At 41.0% G+C, this 26,238-nt stretch overlaps 1 protein-coding gene across 1 annotated transcript; it reads left to right on the forward strand.

Annotated features, from left to right (window-relative positions):
- The first annotated feature begins 8 nt into the window (after positions 1-8).
- Positions 9-24,310, forward strand: ctu2 (cytosolic thiouridylase subunit 2 homolog (S. pombe)). Its single transcript, XM_088351786.1, has 16 exons — positions 9-175; positions 2,002-2,076; positions 2,347-2,425; positions 2,671-2,730; positions 3,804-3,864; positions 3,942-4,051; positions 4,930-5,171; positions 7,252-7,387; positions 7,455-7,586; positions 8,571-8,662; positions 8,876-8,973; positions 9,174-9,260; positions 10,670-10,757; positions 10,859-10,925; positions 11,000-11,058; positions 24,125-24,310. Exons 1-16 carry the CDS (start codon positions 9-11, stop codon positions 24,168-24,170), a joined length of 1,599 nt encoding a protein of 532 aa, XP_088207912.1. The 3' UTR covers positions 24,171-24,310.
- Positions 24,311-26,238: the final 1,928 nt, after the last annotated feature.

The following is a 26,238-nucleotide window of genomic DNA, read 5'->3' on the forward strand; positions in this document are numbered from 1 at the left end:
TTTACTAAATGTTCTCAGTGAAGAAGAAAAACACGGAAGTGATTTCAGTTGTCCAGAAGCCACGCTTTAAGAAACACTTTTCGTTTACTTTCGTTCACGTTCCGAATTTATTGTCACGAATGTGTCAGGTCGCGGAAAGCTTTCAGGATGATTTGGAGCAAGTGGTCTCGCCAAGGTATTTGTTTTTGTTGCTTTTATTGTGTGCATTTTGTCACCGAAAATTGTGTTAGACCAGCAATGCAAATTTTGTTAAGTCAAATCTATCTCCCATTTGTTCCATAATTGCAAAAGTCAAGTCAGTAATGCAGTATTCCCCCTCACAGGACGTGTACAAAATGAAACGATTTATTTGAATTTAATAATTTTGCAGGTAGATAATTGTACTCCAAACTTCTGTGCTATCAAATACTACACGTCTTTGGTTGCTTATTACTCCAATTCAACCCTCGGCACGTTTTTTGGTGTATTTCCAATCAGAGAGAGAGCTTAGATAAGTAAATGGTAAATGGTCTGCATTTATATAGCGCTTTTCGAGTCAATGAAGACCTCCCAAAGTGCTTTACAATGTGCTTCACACTTACCCATTCACACACAAACACACACACCAATAGTGGCCTTGCAGCCATGCAAGGCGCCGACCTGCTCATTGGGGGCATCGGGGATTCAGTGTCTTGCCAAAGGACAGTCTATTTTTATAGCCCTTAATCGCAAAATGTATTAAAGGGCTCTACAGACTGTTATTACCCCATCTCCTGTTCTCAAACCTACATGAGGGCAAGGAAAACCTCAAAAAGCTCAGCATGAGGAAAATGTCACATGTACATGTTCAAATCAATATTGTGTTTGTGATATTGCGATTGGGAGCCAACCACATACTAGACATTAAACATGTTTTCTTCTTTATTTGGGCATATAGACGCCCATAATATGTCATAAGTTTTGTTGTATTATTAAACTGGTGTATTTCAATGCATTTCCCATGATTTCGGGTTATTATCTTCAGTGCAGTGGATTCAATTGTATGTGAGGTAAAAAAAAAAAAAAAAACTTGAGTGCTTACAGCACTACACTAGCTAATAAATCAAAAATGATGTGTGTATGGGGAAGTCTGATGCCCTTGAACATCAGTGGTTGGAAATAAAAAATCCTAAATGGCTGACTTATATACTTTAAATTCACTTCCAAGCAACGTACACTGACATGCTTTGGGTCACAAAAGAAAATGGATGTCACGAGGGTTTAAAACAGATATCTAAACACATATTCTCAATTTGGTTAGCGCATGTGCTCGCGCATGACGTCAAACCTTCCTGTGCACTATGACAGTATGTTTAATTCTTGTATAAGTAACCTGTATTGTTTTGTACTAAAAAGTGAACATTTCATAAAATAATATGCTCTATAAAAATAAAAGTTGAGTTTAAATTACTTTTGGGAGATGCGCTTCAAGAGGTGCTCGGCTCGCCTCTTCTTTACACTTCACTCCAACCATATTGAATGGATGCACGAGATATTAAACAATAATAATGCCAAAGTTCTTACCGCGCTGGAGATATTATAGACATAGACAGTATAGAATGTTTACACATGAACTAGGACGAGGAAGCAGATCTTTTTTCTTCTGGGTGGATGCTGGGTGACATCCCACAGTGCCACACGCCGGTAGTGGCGGAAAGAAGCACTACAGTAATGTCCTGTAATCGAAAAAGGTGGACACAATACAAAATCTAACACAACTCATGTCCAGATATTTTTCGACATTCCGATTACTTAAGTCGAATGGTCGTAAGTGGAGGGAGTCTCTGTATTTAGTTGCATCAATAGCATTTTACTTGGACATGGTATAATTTCCAAATCGTTTAGCCTTCACGCACAATTTTTTCTCTAAGTTGCATTCTCCATGACTGGTAGCCTGACAGAAATCCCACAGCAGATTGATGAATTTTGAAACAATTTTAAACTAACCGGTAAAATTGTCATTATTATTACTTGATCTTGCAGTGTGTCAAAGAAATGTGTCAAATGCAAGGAGACGGTTGCTGTTGTGGCCATCAGAGCAGGGGACCAGTTTTGCAGGTAAATTTAATCAGTTCACCTATTTATAAAACCTTTTTTGAGGTGAAAGCTGATTTGTGTTTGAATTTATTCATGATGTAACATTTCATACTTAACATCTATTTCAGTCTCATTTTTGCTAATTACTTTGTCCTCGCTTTATTACAAATGGAGCAATCCAAATATTATTAATGCAAAGAATAGAATGATTAAAAAAGAAATCAAAGAGTAAAATATATACTTAGCGTTGAGATGACTTTGTCAGATGAAGTTTTGTATGCTGTTTTTTAGGGACTGCTTTGAACAGTACTTCCACCACAAATTCAGGGCCACTCTAGGTAAAACCAGAGTGATTTTCCCAGGAGAAAAGGTACGTGGTTGTGTTCTAATAACTGTATAAACCTCAATTTTGTTTTTATAGTTGTTCTATAAATATGAGTGGTCTCTTATACATTAACACGTTTTATCTTGGTGCAGAAAATGTAGATTGTGCTCAAATGACTTAACAGGGCATGCAACCTGATACCTACTTTTTGCCATCTTATTTAGTCAGGCCATGTGTTTTATTTTCAGTAGGGGGTTATATCATTTTACATTTTTTTCTTCTGACTTAAGGTCCTTTTGGCTGTATCTGGAGGCCCGTCTTCTTCTTCAATGCTCAGACAAGTCCAACAGGTTGTGTCTTTTATCACTAAGGACTAAAGTTGATTCACTCTGAAATTCTATCTATCTACCCTGGTATTATCTCTCGAGAGGGGTGACCGACAGCAAAACAAACGCATACACAAAAACAAAGAAAAGAAAACAGGAAAAAAGTAGCAAAAAACTTGACCACGGCCAACCCAAATGCCCAAACACCCAAACAAGTTAAGCACCTCGGCACCCAAGTTGGTCATACTTTCGTTCCTCTGGATGAAACGGGAGACAGGAAAGCGGCCATGTCACTTGGGTCAGTGTAACGCAACACACTCTTCTGTTCAACAGCAGGGCCCGACAGCTTTTACTGGTTTACCCCTGCTGTATCATAGAACACGTCCAAATATCCCACTATCCTTTCACAACACCTCTCCACTCATTCCTATCACCAACAAGAGCTTTAGCTTCCACTACTTTTAGACCTCTTTCCTGCAGTGCACTCATATCACCATCCATCCACGTCAATCGTGGCCTTCCACTTGGTCTCCTTCATTTACTTCTGCTCTGTAGATCCTCTTCAACATTCGCTCCTCATCCATCCTCTCCATGTGTCCAAACCAACCGAGCACTCTCTTATCCACACGGTTGCTCAGTTCCACTACTACCCCAGTTCTGTCTCTCACAATTTCATTTCTCAATCTATCCAATCTTATCACTCCTAACATACTCCTCGAACACTTCATCTCAAAAACATTTGATTTCCTTCTCAAATCTGCGTTCAGCCTCCGCACCATACGACAGTCGGCACGATCACACTCTCATACAGTCCTCTCTTATAACATCCATACTCTCTGAAATAGATTAGCCAAATTATTTGTTTTTAAAGACTATCCAATTATTTGTGGGAGGCATTTTGTTAAATTATATATTCCCCCAGATCTACTTGTAAAACTATGATGACTGTCGTATACATTATGAACACTATGCAAAGTAGAATGAATAGCACTTCAATGTTCACGATTATATTTCATTATTGTTATCATTAACGTTGTTGTTATTGTTACTAATAATAAAAGCTTTCCTTCTTTTCAATTTTAAATCTCCACTTCCAGGGTTTAAGTCAAAATGCTCACAAGAAGTTGAGATTCACTCCAGGCATTGTCTACATTGATGGTAACATACGATCCCATTTGAAATGGAGCACAGTCTTAAATCGTTTTCCAAAAATATTTGTTGTGTTGTTTTTTAAGAGGGTGCCGCTTTGAATCACTCTGTTGAGGAGAGACAACAAACGGTGGCGCAATTAAAGGAGATATTTGCTGCCACGGGATTCCCGTTTCACATCTTGCCACTGGAAGAGGTAATGTAGAAATGTACCCATCATTCTTTTTCATTCTTATATTCATGGATTGTTATATCTGGTTTTTTTTGCTGTTATTTCTGACTTTTGGGAAGTATTTGTATCTCTTTCAACATGAGACAGATTTAGGCATTTAGAAATGCGCCTAAAAGTACAGTACTGTTCAAAATAATAGCTGTACAATGTTACTATCTAGAATATCCCTGGTTTTGAGTATATCTTTTATTGTTAAATGACAAACAAGTTATAAGACCCAGCATTTATAAAGAGCGTTCTCCGAAGGCTCTGCAATTGGAAAAAATAGTTAAATGGGGTGTGTTAAGACACAGGAGTGTGGCAACCAATCCCTGAGTTCTTTAATTTTGGGGAGGTAATAAGACAAAAACAGGTGTGAATCGGGTGACACTTGTTTAACGATGATGAAGCCACCACAGGTTGAACATGCATTTGAGTCGTTCAAGACACGGCTCCAAAGAACGGTGTTCTTTGATTAAAAAGTTGATTGGAGAGGGAAGAACCTATAAAGAGGTGCAAAAAAGTGTTGGCTGTTCAGCTCAAATGATCTCCAATGCCTGAAAATGGCTAGAAAAAAAACGAGGCAAGTGGAAGAAAACAGAAGACAACTTTTAAAATGGACCGGAGAATATCCAGAATGGCAAAGGTTCGGCCAATGATCAGCTCCAAGACGATCAAACACCGTCTGCAGTTATCTATAAGTGCTGTGACTGTTAGAAGATGTCTGTGTGAAGCAAATGTATTTTCAAGAATACCATGCTAAGTCCCTCCCTTCTTTCTCCCTCCTTGTCTATGTTCAGCAACTTTTAAATGTGCTTTCATGGCTCAACTGACTTTATGACTATTTTCTTTACCTTTTTCAGGTTCTCGATCTCCCCCCTTCAGTTTTAGTAACTGCTCCTCCTCCTTCACCGCAACCAGCGACTTCCTACAAAGCATCTGTTGATGAATTTATTTGCAATAATACCAGCAGTGGTTTGACAGCAGAGCAGAAGAATGAAACTCCATCACCATGCGTGAAAGAGTCTCAAACTCTGTTACTGCGGCAGTTTATCGACTCCTCGAAAACTTTAACTGCCAAAGAAGAAATATTGAGCATGTTAAGGTATTTCATTTTGTATTATTTGTGCAATTTAAAATGTTTTAACAGAAATTGATCCGCGAGCTAATAGATAATGGCTATATTATATTGGCTTAATGGGAAAATTGTTAAACCCAGTTCTTATATGGACCAGGGATGCTTGACCATATCATGCATCTTTGGGCGTGATCTCAGATATCTGAGACCACCAGGATCAGTTGATGGTGTTGGAAGTTGCTGAACTTGTTAGAGCCTTTTGTCCCATTATTTTTTTTTTCTACCATTGTTTAAGATTGTAGAAAATACTTTTCTAGCCTGAATTGGCTAGAGCAGTATTTTGCTTTTTTAAATTCATCAACGAGCTATTCTTTTTGTTTGCCTTTGCATAATGCTTTTTTAGGTAAAGTTGTTGAGTCAAGTCCAGTCATCTTAATTTTATAGCCGTTAATAAAAAACTCTTTTAAAGGGCTGCATATCCCCTGATCTAAAACTCAAATGAGGGCAAGTAAAAACTAATAAAAAACTCAGCATAAGAGCCCGATTTGGTATGTAAAATTCTAAATTGATTGAACACCCCTTCATATTCTGGCACGGTACCTTAGTACCAGGTTTTCCTTAATGCGTCAAAAAATCTCGTATCCTAAACACCATCTCCACAAAAAAAAAGATTTTCAGAAAATCTAAAAACAGTTGAATATCAGGCCTAAAGAAAACTAGATCTAAAAACGTAATACTCTGCATACCTTAGCCAATCGCTCTCCTCATTAATGATTGCAATTCCCCTTTATAGTTGATAATAACTGGTACAACCATAACATGGCACCTATTTACTCCCAGCAAGGCAGACTATGTAGAATACCGTGACAATATTAGCAAAATAGGAGGACGTTGTTGCCTGCTCCCAGTGGCCGAGACGATCCAGATCAGAGCCAAAATGGGCAAGATGAGATCGGTCTATGAAAAAAAAGGAGTAAAAGATAAAAGAATATACGGCACATAGAATATTAAATGTATGTGTGTTTCAAGCTTAGATTTCAAAACTTCCACTGAGGTTGCAGATTGAGTATCAGAGTGCAGAGCACTCCGCAATCCCGGGCCCCAAATACAGATTTCTTCTTGGCTTTTGGGCTTACTAGTAGACCAGTATTTTCTGAGCAAAGACACCGAACAGGAACACTGGGGGAATTAAATCTGAAAGAAGCGGCAAGGGCATGTTTACTCCCCCACAGTACTGGTTTCCATGGTTACCAGTAGAAGTAGTAGTCTCCCGATCTGACTCAGAGACAGCACTTTTATCATTTGGTCGCCGTTCTGTCTTTACCGAATTTCATGTTGATAATGTCTATGTATTGTCTGTTGATGCACTTACCACATCCTTTGAAGGGGGATTACCTCATGTAAGGCCCCTTCTCAAGGTTTTCTTATTTTCCTCATGCTGAGGTTTTTGAGTTTTTCCTTGCCCTCGTGTAAGTTTTAGATCAGGGGATGGTGTAATAGTAGTCTGTACAGCCCTTTTAGACTTCTTGTGATTAAGGGCTATAAACATGACTAGAGCACATTGTCATCAATTCCCATTGGAAAACAAAACCTAAGTCAAGTCAAGTACTGTTAATTTGTGACGCCCTTAATCACAAAGGAGTCTCAAAGGGCTGCACAGACCACAGACCATTGCAAACTACAGACTGTTATTACACCATTCCCTGATCTAAAACCTACACGAGGGCAAGGAAAAATAAAAAACCACAGCATGCAAAAACATCAGATATTTATTGGACGGCAAAAGTGTGACGGCTATTAAGAAAATCCAGATTATTTAAAATATATATATATCAACAGAAATGTTTGCCTATTTTAACATTATTTTCGTTTATTTGGGTTTTTGTCTACACTGTGAGAGTATGTAAACAATCCTGTTCTAGCCAATAATCTGACATAGCCTTCCAATCAAGATAAACAGCTAGATAACAATTGACAGCACCATCACACAATAAAAAAGCAAAGCACTTCTCTGATCTCTTAATCAATTAATCATTTACTTCTTGTGTAGCTGTTTAGAAAATGTCCAATCACGATGAAATGACCGTGTCTTATTTATTTTTTAAAGACAGCATCTTTTAGTGCACACAGCCCGTCGTGAAGGCTACACTAAATTGATGGTGGGGGACAGCTGCACCAGGTTGGCTGTTAAACTTCTTGTTAGTATATCATTGGGAAGAGGAGCACAGCTAGCTCAAGACACAGTAAGTGATATATATATTTTTTTTTAAGGCTAAATCAACAAATTCTTACTTATGTTTCTTTCACTAGAGTTTCTCGGACTCCCGCTACGGTGACATCATCACAGTGAGGCCGATGAGGGACTACTCTGCAAAAGAAATAGCTTATTACAATCGTATCTTTAAGGTCCCTTATGTTTTCACACCCAACTTGAACACTAAGGTATGTTCAATTAGTTTCTGGTCACTGGAGTTAGGATTTCTGCAGGCTCCCGCGGGTACTTAAAGTCTTAAAATGCATTGAATTCATTATTCTAACAATAAGGCCTTGATTTGCATTAAAATGTCTTAAAACCAATTTTCGAAAGCGTTACAAATGTGAGTACATTAATAAGATGTGTTTGAACTGAAACAGGGTTTCCGCAGATCCTTGAAAAGTCTTAAAAGGCATTAAATTCATTATTCTAAGAAGAAGGCCTTCATTGGCATTATAATGACTTAAATCCAATTTTTGAAAGTGTTACAAATGTGAATATGTTGATAAGATTTATATTTGTCTGGACTAAAACAGGGTTTCTGCGGTTCCTTGAAAAGTCTTGAAAGGCATTAAATTCATTAACCCAAAAATAAGGCCTTAAATGGCATTAAAATGTCTTAAATCCAATTTTCGAAAGTCTTAAAAATGTGTAAACCTTAACAAGATTTATATTTGTTTCAACTGAAACATGGTTTCTGCGGATCCTTGAAAAGTTTTTAAATGCATTGAATTTTTCGTTCTAAAAATAAGTCCTTGATTGGCATTGTTATGTCTTAAATCCAAATTTCGAAGGTCTTAAGAATGTGAACACATTAATAAGATTCAGATTTGTTTAGACTGAAAAGATTTGGTAACATTTATCAATTGTCTTTTTTTAATAATTCACCGATTTACTTTTGTGGCAACATGGCGTGACCACAATAACGGAACTATCGAAACGGTGATGTGGTTTCAGTCGGGCCTTTTAGAGCAGACCCACAATAGAATGTAACAAAAATGTTTACAATTGTGATCTTATAAATAAGCTCTTAAGAAGAGAGATTTACTTTTATTTTGATAGTTTTGAAACATAAGTTTAGCTTCAGACCATCTCGGAATGCAATCTTAATTTATTATAACTCTTTTGTTTGTTTGCTCTCAATGCCGTCAACATTTTATGCTTGTTTCCAGAATCAAGAAAAGGCGAGTATCCAGCATCTGACCGAGAGCTTTGTCAATAAACTGCAAGTTGATTTCCCATCCACTGTGAGCACTATCTATAGGTTAGTATGATAATTTTATACAATATAATCTTCCTATTAAATGTCTTTCTACACCTGGGGTGGGCAAACATTTGGTGTCACAGGCCGCATGATGGGAAAAATTGTCTTTAAGGAATTAATATGTCAATGATCAAAATCAATGATGGGGAAGAAACATCAACAATTTCAGTTATCACAAAAAGTTGTTGATGAAAGTGTTGTTTTATCTCAAAGAACTAGTGAGAAGCTGCAAACGACTTTGAAGAATTCCTCTTCTGAAAACCCTTGCGACAGATGTTTACTCTGTATGTGTTCCCTGGATACTTCTGTCGGTGAGTCTTTTTAGGTTGAAAACGTTAAAAAAGTGAAAAAAGTTGGCCTGTGATCAGTTGCTGTCAAACCTTATTGGGATGATACAGAAACTAGCCACCCTTTTTTTCCAGAATTGTAACATTTTTACTCCGCAAAAATGAATAGATATAAATGTGCTGGATCTTGAATTGTCCCAAGTCAATCTCTTGTCATCCTTTAGAAAATGCTTCTGCCTTCCAGTCCACTCTAATCTCGGAACGCCTCTCCCAGAACGCCAACAGTACGCCATCTCCAAAAGAAAACGCAGGTACTTTCCATTTGTTATGGATTTTTAAGCGATCGGTAAATCCCTATCGCTATTTCCAAGATTGAAGGATCGGGCAGCCCTACGGATAGCAAAAATTCATATATTGCTATGTAGATTTTTCTAGCTTTAATTTTGAAAATCCTTTGGATTAAACCGAATTATTCTTTACTGCAATCAGTAAACGAATTTCCCTCTAAGATGTTGCTTGTGCTCCACCATATTTTTGTTTTTTCTGAAGGATGCTAGAATTTCCTACACTGATTAAAAAAAAAAATGCGGTATTACTTTGAGTTCTTTGAGTTCTGATATGAATTACCAATCCCAAGAAAATGGATTCAGTAAACCAGGCCGATTAAAGTAGGACACAAAAAGAAGGTTGAAATGTTAGCCTTGATTGAAACAAAGATGAAAGGAAAGGGCGAATTACAGCTTGGAGGTATGAATGGTAGAAAGTCTGGAGTTACGGGTGGACATGCTAGAGAAGGAGTGGCTGTGCTTGTGAGTAAGAAAGCAAAGGAAAAACTGGTGGAGTGGAAAGAGATATATCTTCCAGATTGATGTGGGTGAGGTTAAAGTGGGGTGTAGAATTATGGATGTTTACAAGTGCTTATGGACCTGGTTCAGAAAAAAGTGCTGAGGAGAGAGAGGAGTTCTGGAAGGATTTGTCCGAATGTGTGGCAAAGAATAGGGGCGGGAGACCGAAAGGTCTCGCAAACCCTAGTTATAGGGTCACTAAATGTGAGAGGATGTGGAAGTAAAGCGACTGAGCGGAAGAAAGAGGAGATCGGAAGGATGGTGACTAAAAGGAAGGTTGATGTGTTAGCCTTGAGTGAAACGTTTTACTATTTTTTACATTTAATCATAAATCCGAATGACCCATTATTCATCCACTTTTTGATCATAGTGCTTCCTTAATATATTTTATTGAATATCACCTAATTCCTTTACAAAAATAGCAACTTTCAGACAATAACAAGCACTTTAAGGAGAAGTGCAACTGAAAACGAGTGTAAAAAGCACAAGGGAGAGTGCAAATTACGGAGGCTCAAAGTCACCAAAACGCATCGTTTCATGTGTAATTCTTTTGCCGAGCCTTTTTGAGTTTTTGTGTACCCGTAGCAGCAAAATGGCGGACAAACCTTTCTGCTATCTTTGGGTGAAGCTCTGGTTTTGTAAAATATATGCAAGTTTCATAAGTATTTGAAAAAAATACACGTTTATAGGATTCTTCATGGGTTTCTGCTAATTATTTTACTTTTTAACCATTCATAAGTGTTAAATAATTTATTGTCCTTTTAATAAATTTCAGTTTTACAACTCCAGGTCTACATTTTTTCTGATAATTTTAGAAACAAGTGTTTCATGGAATATTTGGAATATTTCAATATATTTACATGAAATAATTCCAGATATCAGGACTCATTGTGGCACCGAAGGCAAAGGAGAATGCTGTGGTGGCAGATCTGAGGAAGACGGAGGATGCTGTTCCGAAATCGGGTACATAAAATGCGGAGTGTTTTTTGCTTACTCGTCATATTCGAATATTCATGTTTTGTGTAAATACAAGTTACTACTACGTTATAACTCGTACATCATAGGGCTCCGCACGCAACCGATATCCGAGGCCTGCTGTGTTACGGTTGCCAGTTGACTATCAAAGACATGGTGAGTGAATCTCACCCGAGTTTTACGTGCCGAATACGTGTTTTTCGTGACTTTCTACTTCGTGTACTTTACAGTCTTCAATAGATTTTCTACCTCAATACATTTTATCGGAGGCTCAATTAAGGCAAAGGAGGTAAGACGTGGATTTTGTTGCTCATCGTTAGATGTTTGGTCATTATGGTAGACTTTTTATCTGGCCCGATGAACAAAAACGGTCAAAGTGAAAAGACAAATATGTATATAGTACATAAAGTATTACTATTTATAGAAAGTTGTTTTTTTGTTGTTGTTGCCAGCATTGTCCCTTTTCTCAGAAAACTACTACAAAACTGAATATCAAATGTATTCCTTGAAACGGGGGACCTAATGTATTATTATGCTTTCCCTCTGAGAAAAAAAAGTATTACAAAAATAATATGACAGCATTACAGTACAGAAATACTACAGAAATATTCATATCGCAAAGGACAAGCAAAAATCCTCCAGAAATACTACAAAACACAACTTTAGTCATACTACAAAACGATCAGATTTAGTGTCAAAGAAAATTTTCATTCTGAAAATAAAAAAATATACTGAAATGCTATCACAGCAATATTACAATACAGTAATACTACAAAGATACTATAGAAATATGACGACAGAAATACTACTAAAATAATACTAATACAAAAAAATACAACAAAAATGCTACTACTACAGAAATACTGCAAAAATCCTACAGAAATACTACAAAACAGTACAAAATATGAGTGCAATAATAATACAAAACTAAACATGAAATTTATTGTTTTAAAAAGGGGTATTATCCTGCTTTCATTCTGAAAAGACAAAATACACAGAAATATGACAAAAATATAATAGTAATATTACAAAACAGAAATACTATAAAATATATCTACAGTAATACTACAAAGACGATGGAGATACTACTCCAGAAACACTACTAAAATTTTACTAGTGCTATGGAAATACTATTAATACATAAATAATACTACTACTACTACAGAAATCCTGCAGAAATACTTGAAAAATACAACTACTGAAATACTACAAACCACTACAAAAACACAACATTAGTAATACTACAAAACGATCAGATTTAGTGCCTAAAACAGGGTCCTAATTCATTAATTTGCTTTCATTCTGAAAAGACAAAATACACACAAATGCTACAAAAATACTAAGACAGTAATATTACAATTCAAAAATACTATAAAATACATCTACAGTAAAACTATAAAGATACTATGGAAATACGACTTCAGAAACACTACTAAAATAATACTAATACTAAAATAAATACAACAAAAATATTACTACTACCACAGAAATTCTACAAGAATCCTACAGAAATACTACAAAAACAGTACAAAAATACAACTAGTGTAATAATAATACAAAATTAAATATCAAGTGTAATGTTTAAAAACGGGGTATTATCCTGCTTCCCATTTGTAAAGACAAAATACACAGGAATACTACAAAAATACCATGACAGTAATATTACAAAACAGAAAAACGATAAAATAAATCTACAGTAATACTACAAAGATACTATGGAAATACTATTACAGAAACGCTATGAAAACATTACAGAAACACTACTAAAATGTTACTAGTACTACAGAAATACTAATACTACTTCAGAAATCCTTACAGAAATACTTCAAAAATACTGCTAATAATACAAAACTAAATATCAAATGTAATGTTTAAAAAGGGGGGGATTATCCTGCTTTCATTCTGTAAAGAAAAAATACACAGAAATACTACAAAAATACCATGACAGTAAGAATACAAAACAGAAATAGTATAAAATGAGTCTACAGTAATACTTGCCTTTTCCCGTGTTCGCCACAAGTTTCCCACAAGCAGAGGAGGACGCGTGACGTCACACGCAATGCATTGTTTGCGGAAGCACTCATGGATGCTGACGCCTTCGCGTATCTAGCAATTGGAACGTTATCGTCTTGGTGCTTTCTTTTCACTTTTCCAACCGGACCAACACTACTGTGGCGCAGAAACTTTCAGTGGATTATCATGAAAATAAAATACTACAGAAACACGACGAAACAAATTACATAGATACTACTAAAATATCACTAGCACTATAGAAATACTACTACTAAAGAAATACTACAAATATCCTACAGAAATAATTCAAAAATATTACTACTGAAATACTACAAAATTACAACTAGTGGTATAGTAAAGGGAAGGACATTGTTCCTGTAGTTGTAAGTGCTCACATAGGCACAATTCTTGTTTCTTACTCAAGCTTTGTTACTCAAACTGAAAGTGCATCTCTACTGAACTTAAACTAGGAACTTGCAGATATTGCGGACAGAGGATTGTCACCTACCACATGGTCATTCATCTGACAAATAAGACGACTAGGAGGCCTGATGGACTGGCGGACCCTAAGACCATAACGGTTAGGTTGAGCACAAATAACCTGAGCTTGAAGGTCTGGGGCAGTCAAGTCTAAACAGTCAGTATCAGGGGAGTCTGCGTCCAGATGGTCAGTGTTCAATGGGGTCTCGTCTGGGAGACCCATACCCAAAGGGATCATGTTTTCAGAGCACTGTGATGGGCTTTCCGTATTGTCACTTGAAGTATGGTCAACATCTTGTTCGGGGATGTGCTGACTTCCTCGACTGGATGTATCAACACTGCGAGAGTCGGACTGGGCATCAGATCTGCTGTCTAGTGAGTTATCCTCTACCTCTGGATGAACTTGCTCTTCACCTGCCTGTATCACCCAGTTTACTGTACGGACATCACTGTCTTCAACCGCGTCAGGTAAATCAGGGCATACATCACTTCCATGCATAGCAGCGTCAGACTGAGTGTTCAGATTCGCTGGCCAGATCATCCTCACAGGGCAAGAAGCTAACAGAGAGCAGCAAATTCCTGTGAACTACCTTCTCTTTGCCCGTCAGACAATCCTTGACTCTGTAGACATTGAGATCAGGCTTGACTGATATGACTTCATACGGGGTTGACTCCCACTTATCTGCAACTTTGCGTTTCCCCGGGACACCTCTGTTGGCGATCAACACCCGGTCTCCCACGACGAGAGGTGATCCTTTGGCGCTACGGTTGTACAGCTTGGCATGACGAGTCTGTTCTCTGAGAGTATTCCTCTGTACAATTTGAGCAGCTTCATGTAGATCTTTCTTCAGATGGCGTACAAAGTCAGAGTAGCTGACAACAGCATCATTGGTATTAGCATGTTGAAACATGACATCGACAGGGAGACGAGGGATCCTACCAAACACTAGGTAAAACGGTGCAAACCCTGTTGTCTCATGCTCTGTGCAGTTATAGCAGAATGTGAGCTGCTGCAGCATTTGTGGCCACTTTGCTTTGGGCTGAGGGGGAAGGGTTCTGATCATATCTCCCAATGTTCGGTTGAATCGTTCTGCGATGCCATTTCCCATGGGGTGGTACGGAGTGGTATGGGATTTCTGCACCCCTGCCATCTCTAGAAGCTCTTTGATCAGTTTGCTCTCAAAATTAGCTCCCTGATCAGAGTGGATACGCCGTGGGAAACCATAGACAAGGAAGAAATCCTGCCACAGACGGCGAGCAACTTGTTTGGCGGTTTGATTTCTGCAAGGGAAGGCGTGCGCCATCTTGGAGAAATGATCAGTTACGACCAGGACATCTACAGACTTGTTCTCTTGCTCAGCAGTCCAAAAGTCTATACAGACCAACTCCATAGGCTCAGAGGTGACTATGTTCTTGAGTGGTGCACGGTTGTGTGGTTCCGGTGTTTTCCCTACTACACAGCGCTGACAGGATTTGACATAATTCACAACATCACGTTCCATGCCATTCCAGAAGAATCGTTGCCTCACCAGAGACAAAGTACGGTTCTGGCCTTGGTGACCTGCTGAGTCATGTAAACCTTGAAGGACTTTCTGTTTCAATGAATCAGGCACCACAAACTGGAAGATTTTCTTGGCCATGTGAGGATCTTTCCTTATTTTGTAGAGCATGCCATTCTGTATGGTGAGTCTGCTCCAATGCTTCAGTAGTTTCATCACACTAGGCGACTCGACAGCTCTCTCACGCCTGGTAGGTCTCTTGTGTCTATGCACAAAGTACATGGTCCTGCTTATTGTGTTGTCCTGTTCTTGTAAACCAACAAGCTGACTCTGTGGGAGTGCCGTTGACTGATCTCCCTTCTGCAGAAGATTGAAGTTGGCGTCTGTTCCCATCACTTGACCCACGCCACCAGTGGACTGAGCACTGAAGACAGCAGCAACCTCTTCTGATGTCACAGAACCATTGGAGCCTGATGGAATTGCCCTTTTTACTGACTCGTCTGATGTCCCAGCACTCTCGTCTACAACAGCGTGACAATTGTTGGATACTCTGAACACCTCTTGCACAGTACTGTTGTTCACCCTGTTGACTTGGTCCAAGAGCGAAGTATAGGGCTCGGTAACAAGGCGATGACCCACACATGACCGTACAAATGGCTCATGGCTCAGAGCGTCGGCTACGATGTTCTTTGGTCCGGGAATGTACTTCAGGTCAAAATTGTATGCAGCTAGCTTCGCTACCCACCGCTGTTCACACGCATCAAGTCTTGGTTTGGTCAAAATGTATGTAAGTGGGTTATTGTCGGTCCACGTGGTAAAGTGTCTTCCTTTCAACCAATGGCTGAATTTATCACATACCGCCCATTTCAAGGCAAGAAATTCGAGCCTGTGTGCAGGGTAGTTGAGCTGGGAGCGAGAGAGCGTTTTACTTGCAAAGGCGACTGGTCTGGCTACTTTTCCACCAGGTGGCAGCTGTGACAGGACTGCTCCAATCCCATCAAAGGATGCGTCGACAGCCAGAATAAACGGCGCATCAAAATCTGGGTGGGCCAGAGTGACACCTGTCACGAGGTCGTGCTTCAGTGTTTCAAAGGCGTTCTGGTATGCATCGGACCAATCTGCAGGCGTCAGCTTCACTTGACCTTTCTTGCGGTCTCTCTTGCGCTTATGCTTGTCACCAGATTCAGATGTGAGCCTGAACAGAGGTTTTGCCTTCGCAGAACATGCTTCAATGAAGCTTTGGAAATACATCACCATGCCTAGAAAAGATCTGATTTTACTAGGGCATGGCGTCTTGCCATCCGACTCCATTAGATCAGCGACTTGTACGTCATTTATCGCTCTCACTTTCTCGGGGTCAGTCCGAATTCCATCCTCACTGATGACATGCCCAAGAAATTTCACAGTCCGTCTGAGGAAAAAACACTTTTTGGGTGCGAGCTTGAGGTTGTGTTCCTTAAGGCGAGTAAACACCATCTGCAGGCGTTGGAGTGCAACTTCCTCTGTGGGGGCAAACACCATCAGATCGTCGAGGTAACATAATAGGCTCATGAAATTCTGATCACCAAATATTGACATCATCATCCTCATAAATGTTGCTGGGCTGTTGCAAAGTCCCTGAGGGAGCCGGTTGTACTCGTGAAGGCCGAATGGTGAGGAGAATGCCGTGTACTTTTTGTCGTCAGGGTGCAAGGGGACATTGTAGTAGCCTGACGTCAGATCCATTGTGGAGAAAAAGGCATTTCCCCCAAGTGCGGCCAAAGCATCAGCTTGATGCGGTAGTGGGTAGGCATCCTTTATGGTTCTTGCATTAAGCCTTCTGAAATCAGTACATACCCTTAGTTCTCCATTCCGCTTCCATATGAGAACAAGCGCAGATGCATAGTCGCTAGTCGACTTCTGAATAATTCCTTTCTCTTCCATCTCGTTCAGAGTCGTCCTCAGTTTTTCATACTGACTTGGTGGTATACGTCTGTAGGGTAGACGGAACGGCTTATCATCAACAAGGTGGATACGATGTACAAACTCTTTGGCCTCTCCACAGTCCATCTTATGGCGAGAAAAGATTGACTCGAATTGTTCGATGATATGAAGGAGCTTGTCTTTACACTGCAGCGAAACCTCACATGACTTCAGGTCAATGTCTTGCAGTCCCAGAGCTTCCAATGCACGCATCATGTCCTCTTCTGACCTGGGTCGGACCTCTTTGCTCTGTACACTCTGCACGTTGCACTTGACCTCCTCTGCATTGGGCAGGTCTTCCGCTGCGATACAAGGAGACACATCTGCAATTTTCCTGTTTCTTCTCAGCACCACAACTCTGTCCGTGGGATTAAAGACTTTAACAGGCACCCATCCATCTCCCCAGAGTGGAGTAACAACTCGTCCGACAAGGACTTGTCTGGGCGTAGCCTTAGATTGGGTTGGCTCAACGACCACTGTGCTGCCCGCTGATGCCCCGGCCAACTCAGGTAACTTGCCTCAAATAACGTACTCGGTCCGTGGATTCAGCGTCACGCAACTCTTGATCTTTACTGTCCCTACCTTGTCTGGAATGCAATCACCTCTCCATCTCTCTGTGTTGGAAAGCATTGACAGGAATTGACTGTGGTTATCGGACAGACCGTTGTCAGGAGTGGAAACTAATCTCCAATAGCCATCGGTACTTTTCAATTGAGTCAAAATATATTTGATGGCATTGCTGCCAAGGATCATCTGTTCTGTCTGGCCTGGCACCACCATTACTGGTATTATCATTTGGCACCCGTAAACTGTGACGTGAATGTCGTACATATCTCTGGGAGAAACTTGGTGTCCACCGCAGCCTACAATGACATAATCATCGGCCGTGTAACTCATCATATCAGGGAATTGCTGCAGGAGGGACTTAGCCGTGTCCTCACTTACTGTACAAGCCATCGACCCACTGTCCAACAGCGCTCTGAAAGTGGGGCCTTCTTGCACAAGTACAGGTGTGTAAAACAGTTCGTCAGTCTCCGCTATTCTCTGAAACCCCTGAAAGATCAGCTTCTTCGATGGAGGTATCTTGTTGCTATACATCTCATAAATTGATTTATTATCTTGCATGTCAGGCTTCACATTAGTGGTGGGAGGTATACTCAGTTGATCTGCACTGTTCTCCCCTAAGCGCAGATCAGTTAGTTTCCCTGAGGCAGTGGGACAACTTTCGTCACTGGACAATCACGTCGAGAATGCCCTGGGGCATGGCAGTGAAAGCAAAGGTTTTTGTCTCGGCAATGAGAGAGAGCACTGTGGTCGACTTCTTTGCAAATGATACATGGCTTGTCAGTGAAACCATTAATTCTGTCTCCAGGCCGCCTGGTTGGAGCTCGCCTTCTCCCTTGAAACTGGTTTGAGGTAACACGTATCAGAACCTTCTCCAACATACTAATAACGTCCGTTAGAGAGACATACTGTGGGCTCGAAGTCTGAGGTGGCTCGTGCATGAGGGTTGGACCATGGTTCACCTCAGCTTTGTGTACGGCAATTTCCGCTCGATTCGCAGGTTGTTGTAGGGAATCTGCTTTGTAGCTCTTCTCAGCGTGGTATTCATTCAGCACCTCTAGTACCTCACATGCTGACCACTTTTCGATGGTTTTTGATCTGTAAGTGAGTGCCAGTTCCTTGCATGGGCAGTTCCTAATAAACATGCGAGTGACCTCTATTTCAGGGTTGTCAAATGTTTTGCCCTGCTCACTCAAGCACTCAGAGGCAAGGTCAGCTGCTCTGTTTAGTCTCAGCCAGTAGTCATAGGGGTCCTCCTGGTGTTTGGGCAAAGTTGAATAAAAGTCAGCTAAAGGGACAGCAGAGTACTTGGTACAGGTCCAAAATGGGCAGGGTTGCTTGGGCAGTGTGGAGAAAGTCATCAGACTTGTGACACTGGATGTCATTTGTTGGATTTGGGGCGGGATCTGGTTCCTTGGGTGAGTTGCTGGAATGCAGAGGAGTGACGTGGGCAGAAATGGAGACCGAGGATTCTTCTTTTAAGGCCTGAACTTCATGTTCCATCTCGGCATCGCTCAGTGGTTCCAGTTCAGAATTGGCCACAATAGCCGGCAGTCTATTTAGCTTTTCCTCCCCTTGCTCAGAAGGATCAAGCTCAAACGGAGGAACCATGTTGACCACCAGACTGTCCAAGGTGTTATAATTTGAATCCTCCATCACAAACGCTCGATGTTGATCAGACTGCAAGTGCTCATCCAGATTGGTAAAAGCCTGAATGCCGTGTACTTTTTGTCGTCAGGGTGCAAGGGGACATTGTAGTAGCCTGACGTCAGATCCATTGTGGAGAAAAAGGCATTTCCCCCAAGTGCGGCCAAAGCATCAGCTTGATGCGGTAGTGGGTAGGCATCCTTTATTGTTCTTGCATTAAGCCTTCTGAAATCAGTGCATACCCTTAGTTCTCCATTCCGCTTCCATATGAGAACAAGCGCAGATGCATAGTCGCTAGTCGACTTCTGAATAATTCCTTTCTCTTCCATCTCGTTCAGAGTCGTCCTCAATTTTTCATACTGACTTGGTGGTATACGTCTGTAGGGTAGACGGAACGGCTTATCATCAACAAGGTGGATACGATGTACAAACTCTTTGGCCTCTCCACAGTCCATCTTATGGCGAGAAAAGATTGACTCGAATTGTTCGATGATATGAAGGAGCTTGTCTTTACACTGCAGCGAAACCTCACATGACTTCAGGTCAATGTCTTGCAGTCCCAGAGCTTCCAATGCACGCATCATGTCCTCTTCTGACCTGGGTCGGACCTCTTTGCTCTGTACACTCTGCACGTTGCACTTGACCTCCTCTGCATTGGGCAGGTCTTCCGCTGCGATACAAGGAGACACATCTGCAATTTTCCTGTTTCTTCTCAGCACCACAACTCTGTCCGTGGGATTAAAGACTTTAACAGGCACCCATCCATCTCCCCAGAGTGGAGTAACAACTCGTCCGACAAGGACTTGTCTGGGCGCAGCCTTAGATTGGGTTGGCTCAACGACAACTGTGCTGCCCGCTGATGCCCCGGCCAACTCAGGTAACTTGCCCCAAATAACGTACTCGGTCCGTGGATTCAGCGTCACGCAACTTTTGATCTTTACTGTCCCTACCTTGTCTGGAATGCAATCACCTCTCCATCTCTCTGTGTTGGAAAGCATTGACAGGAATTGACTGTGGTTATCGGACAGACCGTTGTCAGGAGTGGAAACTAATCTCCAATAGCCATCAGTACTTTTCAATTGAGTCAAAATATATTTGATGGCATTGCTGCCAAGGATCATCTGTTCTGTCTGGCCTGGCACCACCATTACTGGTATTATCATTTGGCACCCGTAAACTGTGACGTGAATGTCGTACATATCTCTGGGAGAAACTTGGTGTCCACCGCAGCCTACAATGACATAATCATCGGCCGTGTAACTCATCATATCAGGGAATTGCTGCAGGAGGGACTTAGCCGTGTCCTCACTTACTGTACAAGCCATCGACCCGCTGTCCAATAGCGCTCTGAAAGTGGGGCCTTCTTGCACAAGTACAGGTGTGTAAAACAGTTCGTCAGTCTCCGCTATTCTCTGAAACCCCTGAAAGATCAGCTTCTTCGATGGAGGTATCTTGTTGCTATACAACTCATAAATTGATTTATTGTCTTGCATGTCAGGCTTCACATTAGTGGTGGGAGGTATACTCAGTTGATCTGCACTGTTCTCCCCTAAGCGCAGATCAGTTAGTTTCCCTGAGGCAGTGGGACAACTTTCGTCACTGGACAATCACGTCGAGAATGCCCTGGGGCATGGCAGTGAAAGCAAAGGTTTTTGTCTCGGCAATGAGAGAGAGCACTGTGTTCGACTTCTTTGCAAATGATACATGGCTTGTCAGTGAAACCATTAATTCTGTCTCCAGGTCGCCTGGTTGGAGCTCGCCTTCTCCCTTGAAACTGGTTTGAGGTAACACGTATCAGAACCTTCTCCAACATACTAATAACGTCCGTTAGAGAGACATACTGTGGGCTCGAAGTCTGAGGTGGCTCGTGCATGAGGGTTGGACCATGGTTCACCTCAGCTTTGTGTACGGCAATTTCCGCTCTATTCGCAGATTGTTGTAGGGAATCTGCTTTGTAGCTCTTCTCAGCGTGGTATTCATTCAGCACCTCTAGTACCTCACATGCTGACCACTTTTCGATGGTTTTTGATCTGTAAGTGAGTGCCAGTTCCTTGCATGGGCAGTTCCTAATAAACATGCGAGTGACCTCTATTTCAGGGTTGTCAAATGTTTTGCCCTGCTCACTCTGTTTAGTCTCAGCCAGTAGTCATAGGGGTCTTCCTGGTCTTTGGGCAAAGTTGAATAAAAGTCAGCTAGAGGGACAGCAGAGTACTTGGTACAGCTAAAGTGTTTCCTGAGAAGACTATAAATCATGTCAGGGCGGGTGTAGACGTCTATATTACTGTTTCTAATGCCAAACCTAACTACATCTTTAGCTTTTCCTCTTAAATGTATAAGGATTTCCTCTGCTTGCTCCTCAAGTCTCACATTACTCCTTTTAATAAATGTCCTCATTAGATCTTCCCACTCATGTATTGTTATTGAGTCTGAGCCATCCCCAATAAATGACGGCGGTTCCTTAACCTTTCTCTGTGTAACCACCTGACTCAATCTGTTTGCTACATCTTGTGTGGCAGCAGCGTTAGGAGCTACTATATTACGTGACTGTATATTTGTGAATATGCTATCAGCCAATTTATGTCCTATCTCCTGAATAATATTTGTCATCTGATCAGCTACACCCTCAGAAACGTCACTTGTGCTCTGAGTAAACATGTTTCAAAGATGTAAATAAGTCAAAATCGCCTGCGTAACACGTCACTGTATAGCAGTTTTAAATACTGTGAGCTGATGGCTTCATGAAATGATGTGGCAGGTAGGACAGTCCTCGGTTCGGAGAGCTTGATAGAAGTCACGGGTCACGGCACCAATGTAACCGCGTTGTACGTGTCCCACCAAAGATCCACATTCACGCTGGACTGGATGATGAGGTTTTTATTATTACAGTTTCTGCAAATGGATGAGTCACAACATTAGCTTTTTCTGCTGGGTCTGATCTCTTTGATCTCTTTGTAGTACTCTGGTTAAACTGACAAAACCCCGCCTCCTGGTCACATGTTAGAAGCCAAAACCAAACCCCACCCCATACCAGCAGATGGCACTGTTGGACTCAGCATTGCAGGACATTTACCAAAAACTATACACATATTTTAGCAGGAATTTCAATAAAATAAAAGTTATTATTACACCCGTTACATACACCCCCCTGAAATTCTGCTAAATATGGGAGTGCTACACTAAACAGAAAAAAAATCACATGCCAAAAAGGCAAATACTGATGAAAAAGAGGACACGAAAACTGGTACAGTATTACAAGGAACAAACTGAAGTGCATGTCAGTTCTAAAACTCTCCCAAAAAGGAGTGTGAAAAGAAAGGAGGCGATCAAACTCCTAACTAAGCACAGACTCAAAGATGCCTGTTACATCTCTGAAATATCAAACATTGTTCCTGTAGTTGTAAGTGCTCACATAGGCACAATTCTTGTTTCTTACTCAAGCTTTGTTACTCAAACTGAAAGTGCATCTCTACTGAACTTAAACTAGGAACTTGCAGATATTGCGGACAGATGATTGTCACCTACCACATGGTCATTCATCTGACAAATAAGACGACTAGGAGGCCTGATGGACTGGCGGACCCTAAGACCATAACGGTTAGGTTGAGCACAAATAACCTGAGCTTGAAGGTCTGGGGCAGTCAAGTCTAAACAGTCAGTATCAGGGGAGTCTGCGTCCAGATGGTCAGTGTTCAATGGGGTCTCGTCTGGGAGACCCATACCCAAAGGGATCATGTTTTCAGAGCACTGTGATGGGCTTTCCGTATTGTCACTTGAAGTATGGTCAACATCTTGTTCGGGGATGTGCTGACTTCCTCGGCTGGATGTATCAACACTGCGAGAGTCGGACTGGGCATCAGATCTGCTGTCTAGTGAGTTATCCTCTACCTCTGGATGAACTTGCTCTTCACCTGCCTGTATCACCCAGTTTACTGTACGGACATCACTGTCTTCAACCGCGTCAGGTAAATCAGGGCATACATCACTTCCATGCATAGCAGCGTCAGACTCTGAGTGTTCAGATTCGCTGGCCAGATCATCCTCACAGGGCAAGAAGCTAACAGAGAGCAGCAAATTCCTGTGAACTACCTTCTCTTTGCCCGTGTCGAGTCGACTAGTGTGATGAAACTACTGAAGCATTGGAGCAGACTCACCATACAGAATGGCATGCTCTACAAAATAAGGAAAGATCCTCACATGGCCAAGAAAATCTTCCAGTTTGTGGTGCCTGATTCATTGAAACAGAAAGTCCTTCAAGGTTTACATGACTCAGCAGGTCACCAAGGCCAGAACCGTACTTTGTCTCTGGTGAGGCAACGATTCTTCTGGAATGGCATGGAACGTGATGTTGTGAATTATGTCAAATCCTGTCAGCGCTGTGTAGAAGGGCCTATGACCTCACTACGGCGAGTTGGGTTTGACTCCCATTGCAAACAATATATAGCAATCTTAATCAGTGATACTTACCAACTGACTATTATTGTTTCCCATAATTGTTTAAAGAGCCAAATAGTTACACGATAGCCATCACTTTAGTCTCAATTTTATGTGCGTTACAGTTCGTTGCGCCTTAATATAGACCAAATACTTTGGGGGTGCGCCTTATAGTGCGGACAATACAGTGAATTTAAGCCATAAGGTGAAAATGAAATCTTGTCTTACCCTACCCGAGGCGTAAAACAAAAAGGAAGATGACAGCCTCATTGTCAAAGACACTTCCAGCAAGTTGGTATTCAACTGTAGAAAGTAGTCTTTTAGTAAGAACAGAAAATAGTTAAACCAATGGAAAACACTTAAAACTCACTTCTACTCCATTGCATACGAATAACCTACTCCTCTTGTCGGTTGAAAATAGTTTGTGTAATATAGTGTAACAATCTGTGAAGCCCTTTGAGACTCTTCGTGATTTAGGGCTATACAAATAAAAATGACTTGACTTGACTTGACTTGACCTAATACCGGTATAGGATTTTGATTTAATTGTGTGGATTTCAAACCCATAGATGAGAAAAATTGGGTAGGTTTTCAGGACCGCCCCCTTGGCTAATTTTTAAGACCAAATGTGGCCCGCGACTCAGTTTGCCCAGTCCTGACGTAAAAGGAACGTATGAACACTGAAGTGCACTGGGCGAGGAATGGATAAACGGTAAAGCGATCCGGTATCTTTTTTTAGCATCCTCTTTTGTCTTTTAGGTGTCGCATGAGAGAAGAGATCCGGGATTTTCTCCTGGACGATTAGACGGGGTGGAAAAATGGCCGAAATCCATGACCGTCTTCAATGTAGTTTTACTTCTTACAGCAAGAAATAGTGTGTATTCTTTCATTTGAGAATATGACATCCCATAATCTGATGATGAATTAGATGTTTTTAATCCCCTACTTTACGGAATTTTACGACATCAAGGACAAAAACGTATACAATTCTAGTTTTCTGGTGTTTGTGCGTCTTAAAAACGCTTGTCTGCTATTGGACATTGCTTTTAAAATTCTGGTCCGCCATTGGTTTGCGTCACGGCATCAAAAAAATGAAGATATGCCATTGGCCGAATTACCTCCTACTATGCCTCTTTTATTCAGTAAACGATTTTTTTTCTATTTATACATATGTTCATTGGAATTTTTTCATTATATACACTATACTGCAGATAAGTAGTACTCACTATATATAGTGGTACCTCTACATAGAAAAGTTTCAGGTTACAAAGTACCTGACCGGGTAAATATTCTTTAGTTACAAAGGCGTTTCAAGATACAAAGTCAAAAATGCAGTACAGTATGCGCTGCCGTTCTCTGCTCCTAGAGTCCTACCTGGCAACTCTGTGTGTGAATCCCAGCATGCTCTTCATGTCCCCAGATAAAGTTAAAAGGTAAAGGAATATTTTTATTATTTCCTGTTTTTTTGCATGATGTGCCTCATCTTTTATGTATATTATGCTGTAATCTAATATAATCATGTATTTGTTTCAAGTTCTGATGCTTTTTATTCAAAAAATGTCATACTTTTACGAGCCTCGGAACAGATTAGCGCATTTACATTCAAAAGGCGTCTCAACTTACAAATGTTCCAGGTTACAAAGCTACTCCCAGAACGAATTGAATTCGTAAATTGTGATACCACTGTACTATTTTGAAGTTTTATATCTGCTTTGGATCACATTAGGTAAGCATCACCATATGTTTCTTCCCCCCGCCATATGACAATTTCGCTTTACAACCCCCCACCTCAGAATTAATTAATTTCGTATTCCGGGGTACTGCATTTATAGTGAGAACTCAAACAAAATTGATCTACTGCCTCATTAGATTATTTTGAAAACAAGGTTCTACTGCCTACTGGAAGGGCAGCACGGCGGCGCAGTGGTTAGTGCGTGTGCGGCACAGTTCTGAGGTCATAAAATGAAATGAAATGATCTGCATTTATATAGCGCTTTTCAAGTCAATGACTTCCCAAAGCGCTTTACATTGTGCTTCACATTTCCCAATAGCGGCCGTGCAGCCATGTAAGGCGCTAACCTGCTTATTGGGGGTATTGGGGGTTCGGTGTCCTACCCAAGGACACTTCGGCATGTAACACGGACGAGCCGGGATTCGTACTGGGATCCCTTGATCCCAAGACGAGCGCTCTACCTCCTGAGCTACTGCCGCCCCCAGATCGAACCTCCCGTGTGGAGTTTGCATGTTCTCCCCGTGCCTGCGTGGGTTTCCTCCCACATTCTCAAACCGTGCATGTCAGGTTAACTGGCCGGTCCAAATTGTCCCTAGGTATAAATGAGCAAGTGAGTTATCTGTCTCGGTGTCCCCTGCCCACTGCCTGAAGATAGCTGGGATGGGCTCCAGCACTCCCGCGACCCTACTGAGGATAAGCAGTGCAGATAATGGATGGATGCCTACTGGATACAGAAAATCATTAGTTATACTCTTGGTGCATAGAAGAACTGCACTAATTGTTGACAACGGCATGCTTTCTGTGAATCAGCGTCCATTTGTTATCGCCTGCTACACAAGATAGGACATATTCCTGTAAAAAAAAAATTTGTACGGGATTTTTATTTGAAAAGACTCTTTTTTTTTTTTTTATCAAACTGATCCTGTTTTGCCCATTTGGCTCTAATCCGGATCGTTTCGGTCAGTGGTAGCAGATTACAACACAATTTTAGATTACCATTAATGTCGGGGTATTCTACATCATCTGTTTTGCTGTGAGTTAATAGGTGCCGTGTTTGTAAGGATTATAATTGCTTCATAAGGCTGAGGTTGACTGGTACTAATCATGAAAAGACATTTACCGTGTTCACGGGTGCTTTGCC

The sequence above is a fragment of the Urocampus carinirostris genome, chromosome 13, assembly GCF_059441175.1.
Source record: "Urocampus carinirostris isolate Australia breed hairy pipefish chromosome 13, RoL_Ucar_1.0, whole genome shotgun sequence".
Taxonomy (NCBI): domain Eukaryota; kingdom Metazoa; phylum Chordata; class Actinopteri; order Syngnathiformes; family Syngnathidae; genus Urocampus; species Urocampus carinirostris.

Bases quoted from the DNA above. Each gene is read 5' to 3' on its own strand.
- ctu2 (XM_088351786.1), top strand. From the start codon at position 9: ATGTTCTCAGTGAAGAAGAAAAACACGGAAGTGATTTCAGTTGTCCAG. The intron at 2,426-2,670 runs GTACGTGGTTGT...TTCTGACTTAAG, and splicing joins TGATTTTCCCAGGAGAAAAG to GTCCTTTTGGCTGTATCTGG. The intron at 4,052-4,929 runs GTAATGTAGAAA...TACCTTTTTCAG, and splicing joins ACATCTTGCCACTGGAAGAG to GTTCTCGATCTCCCCCCTTC.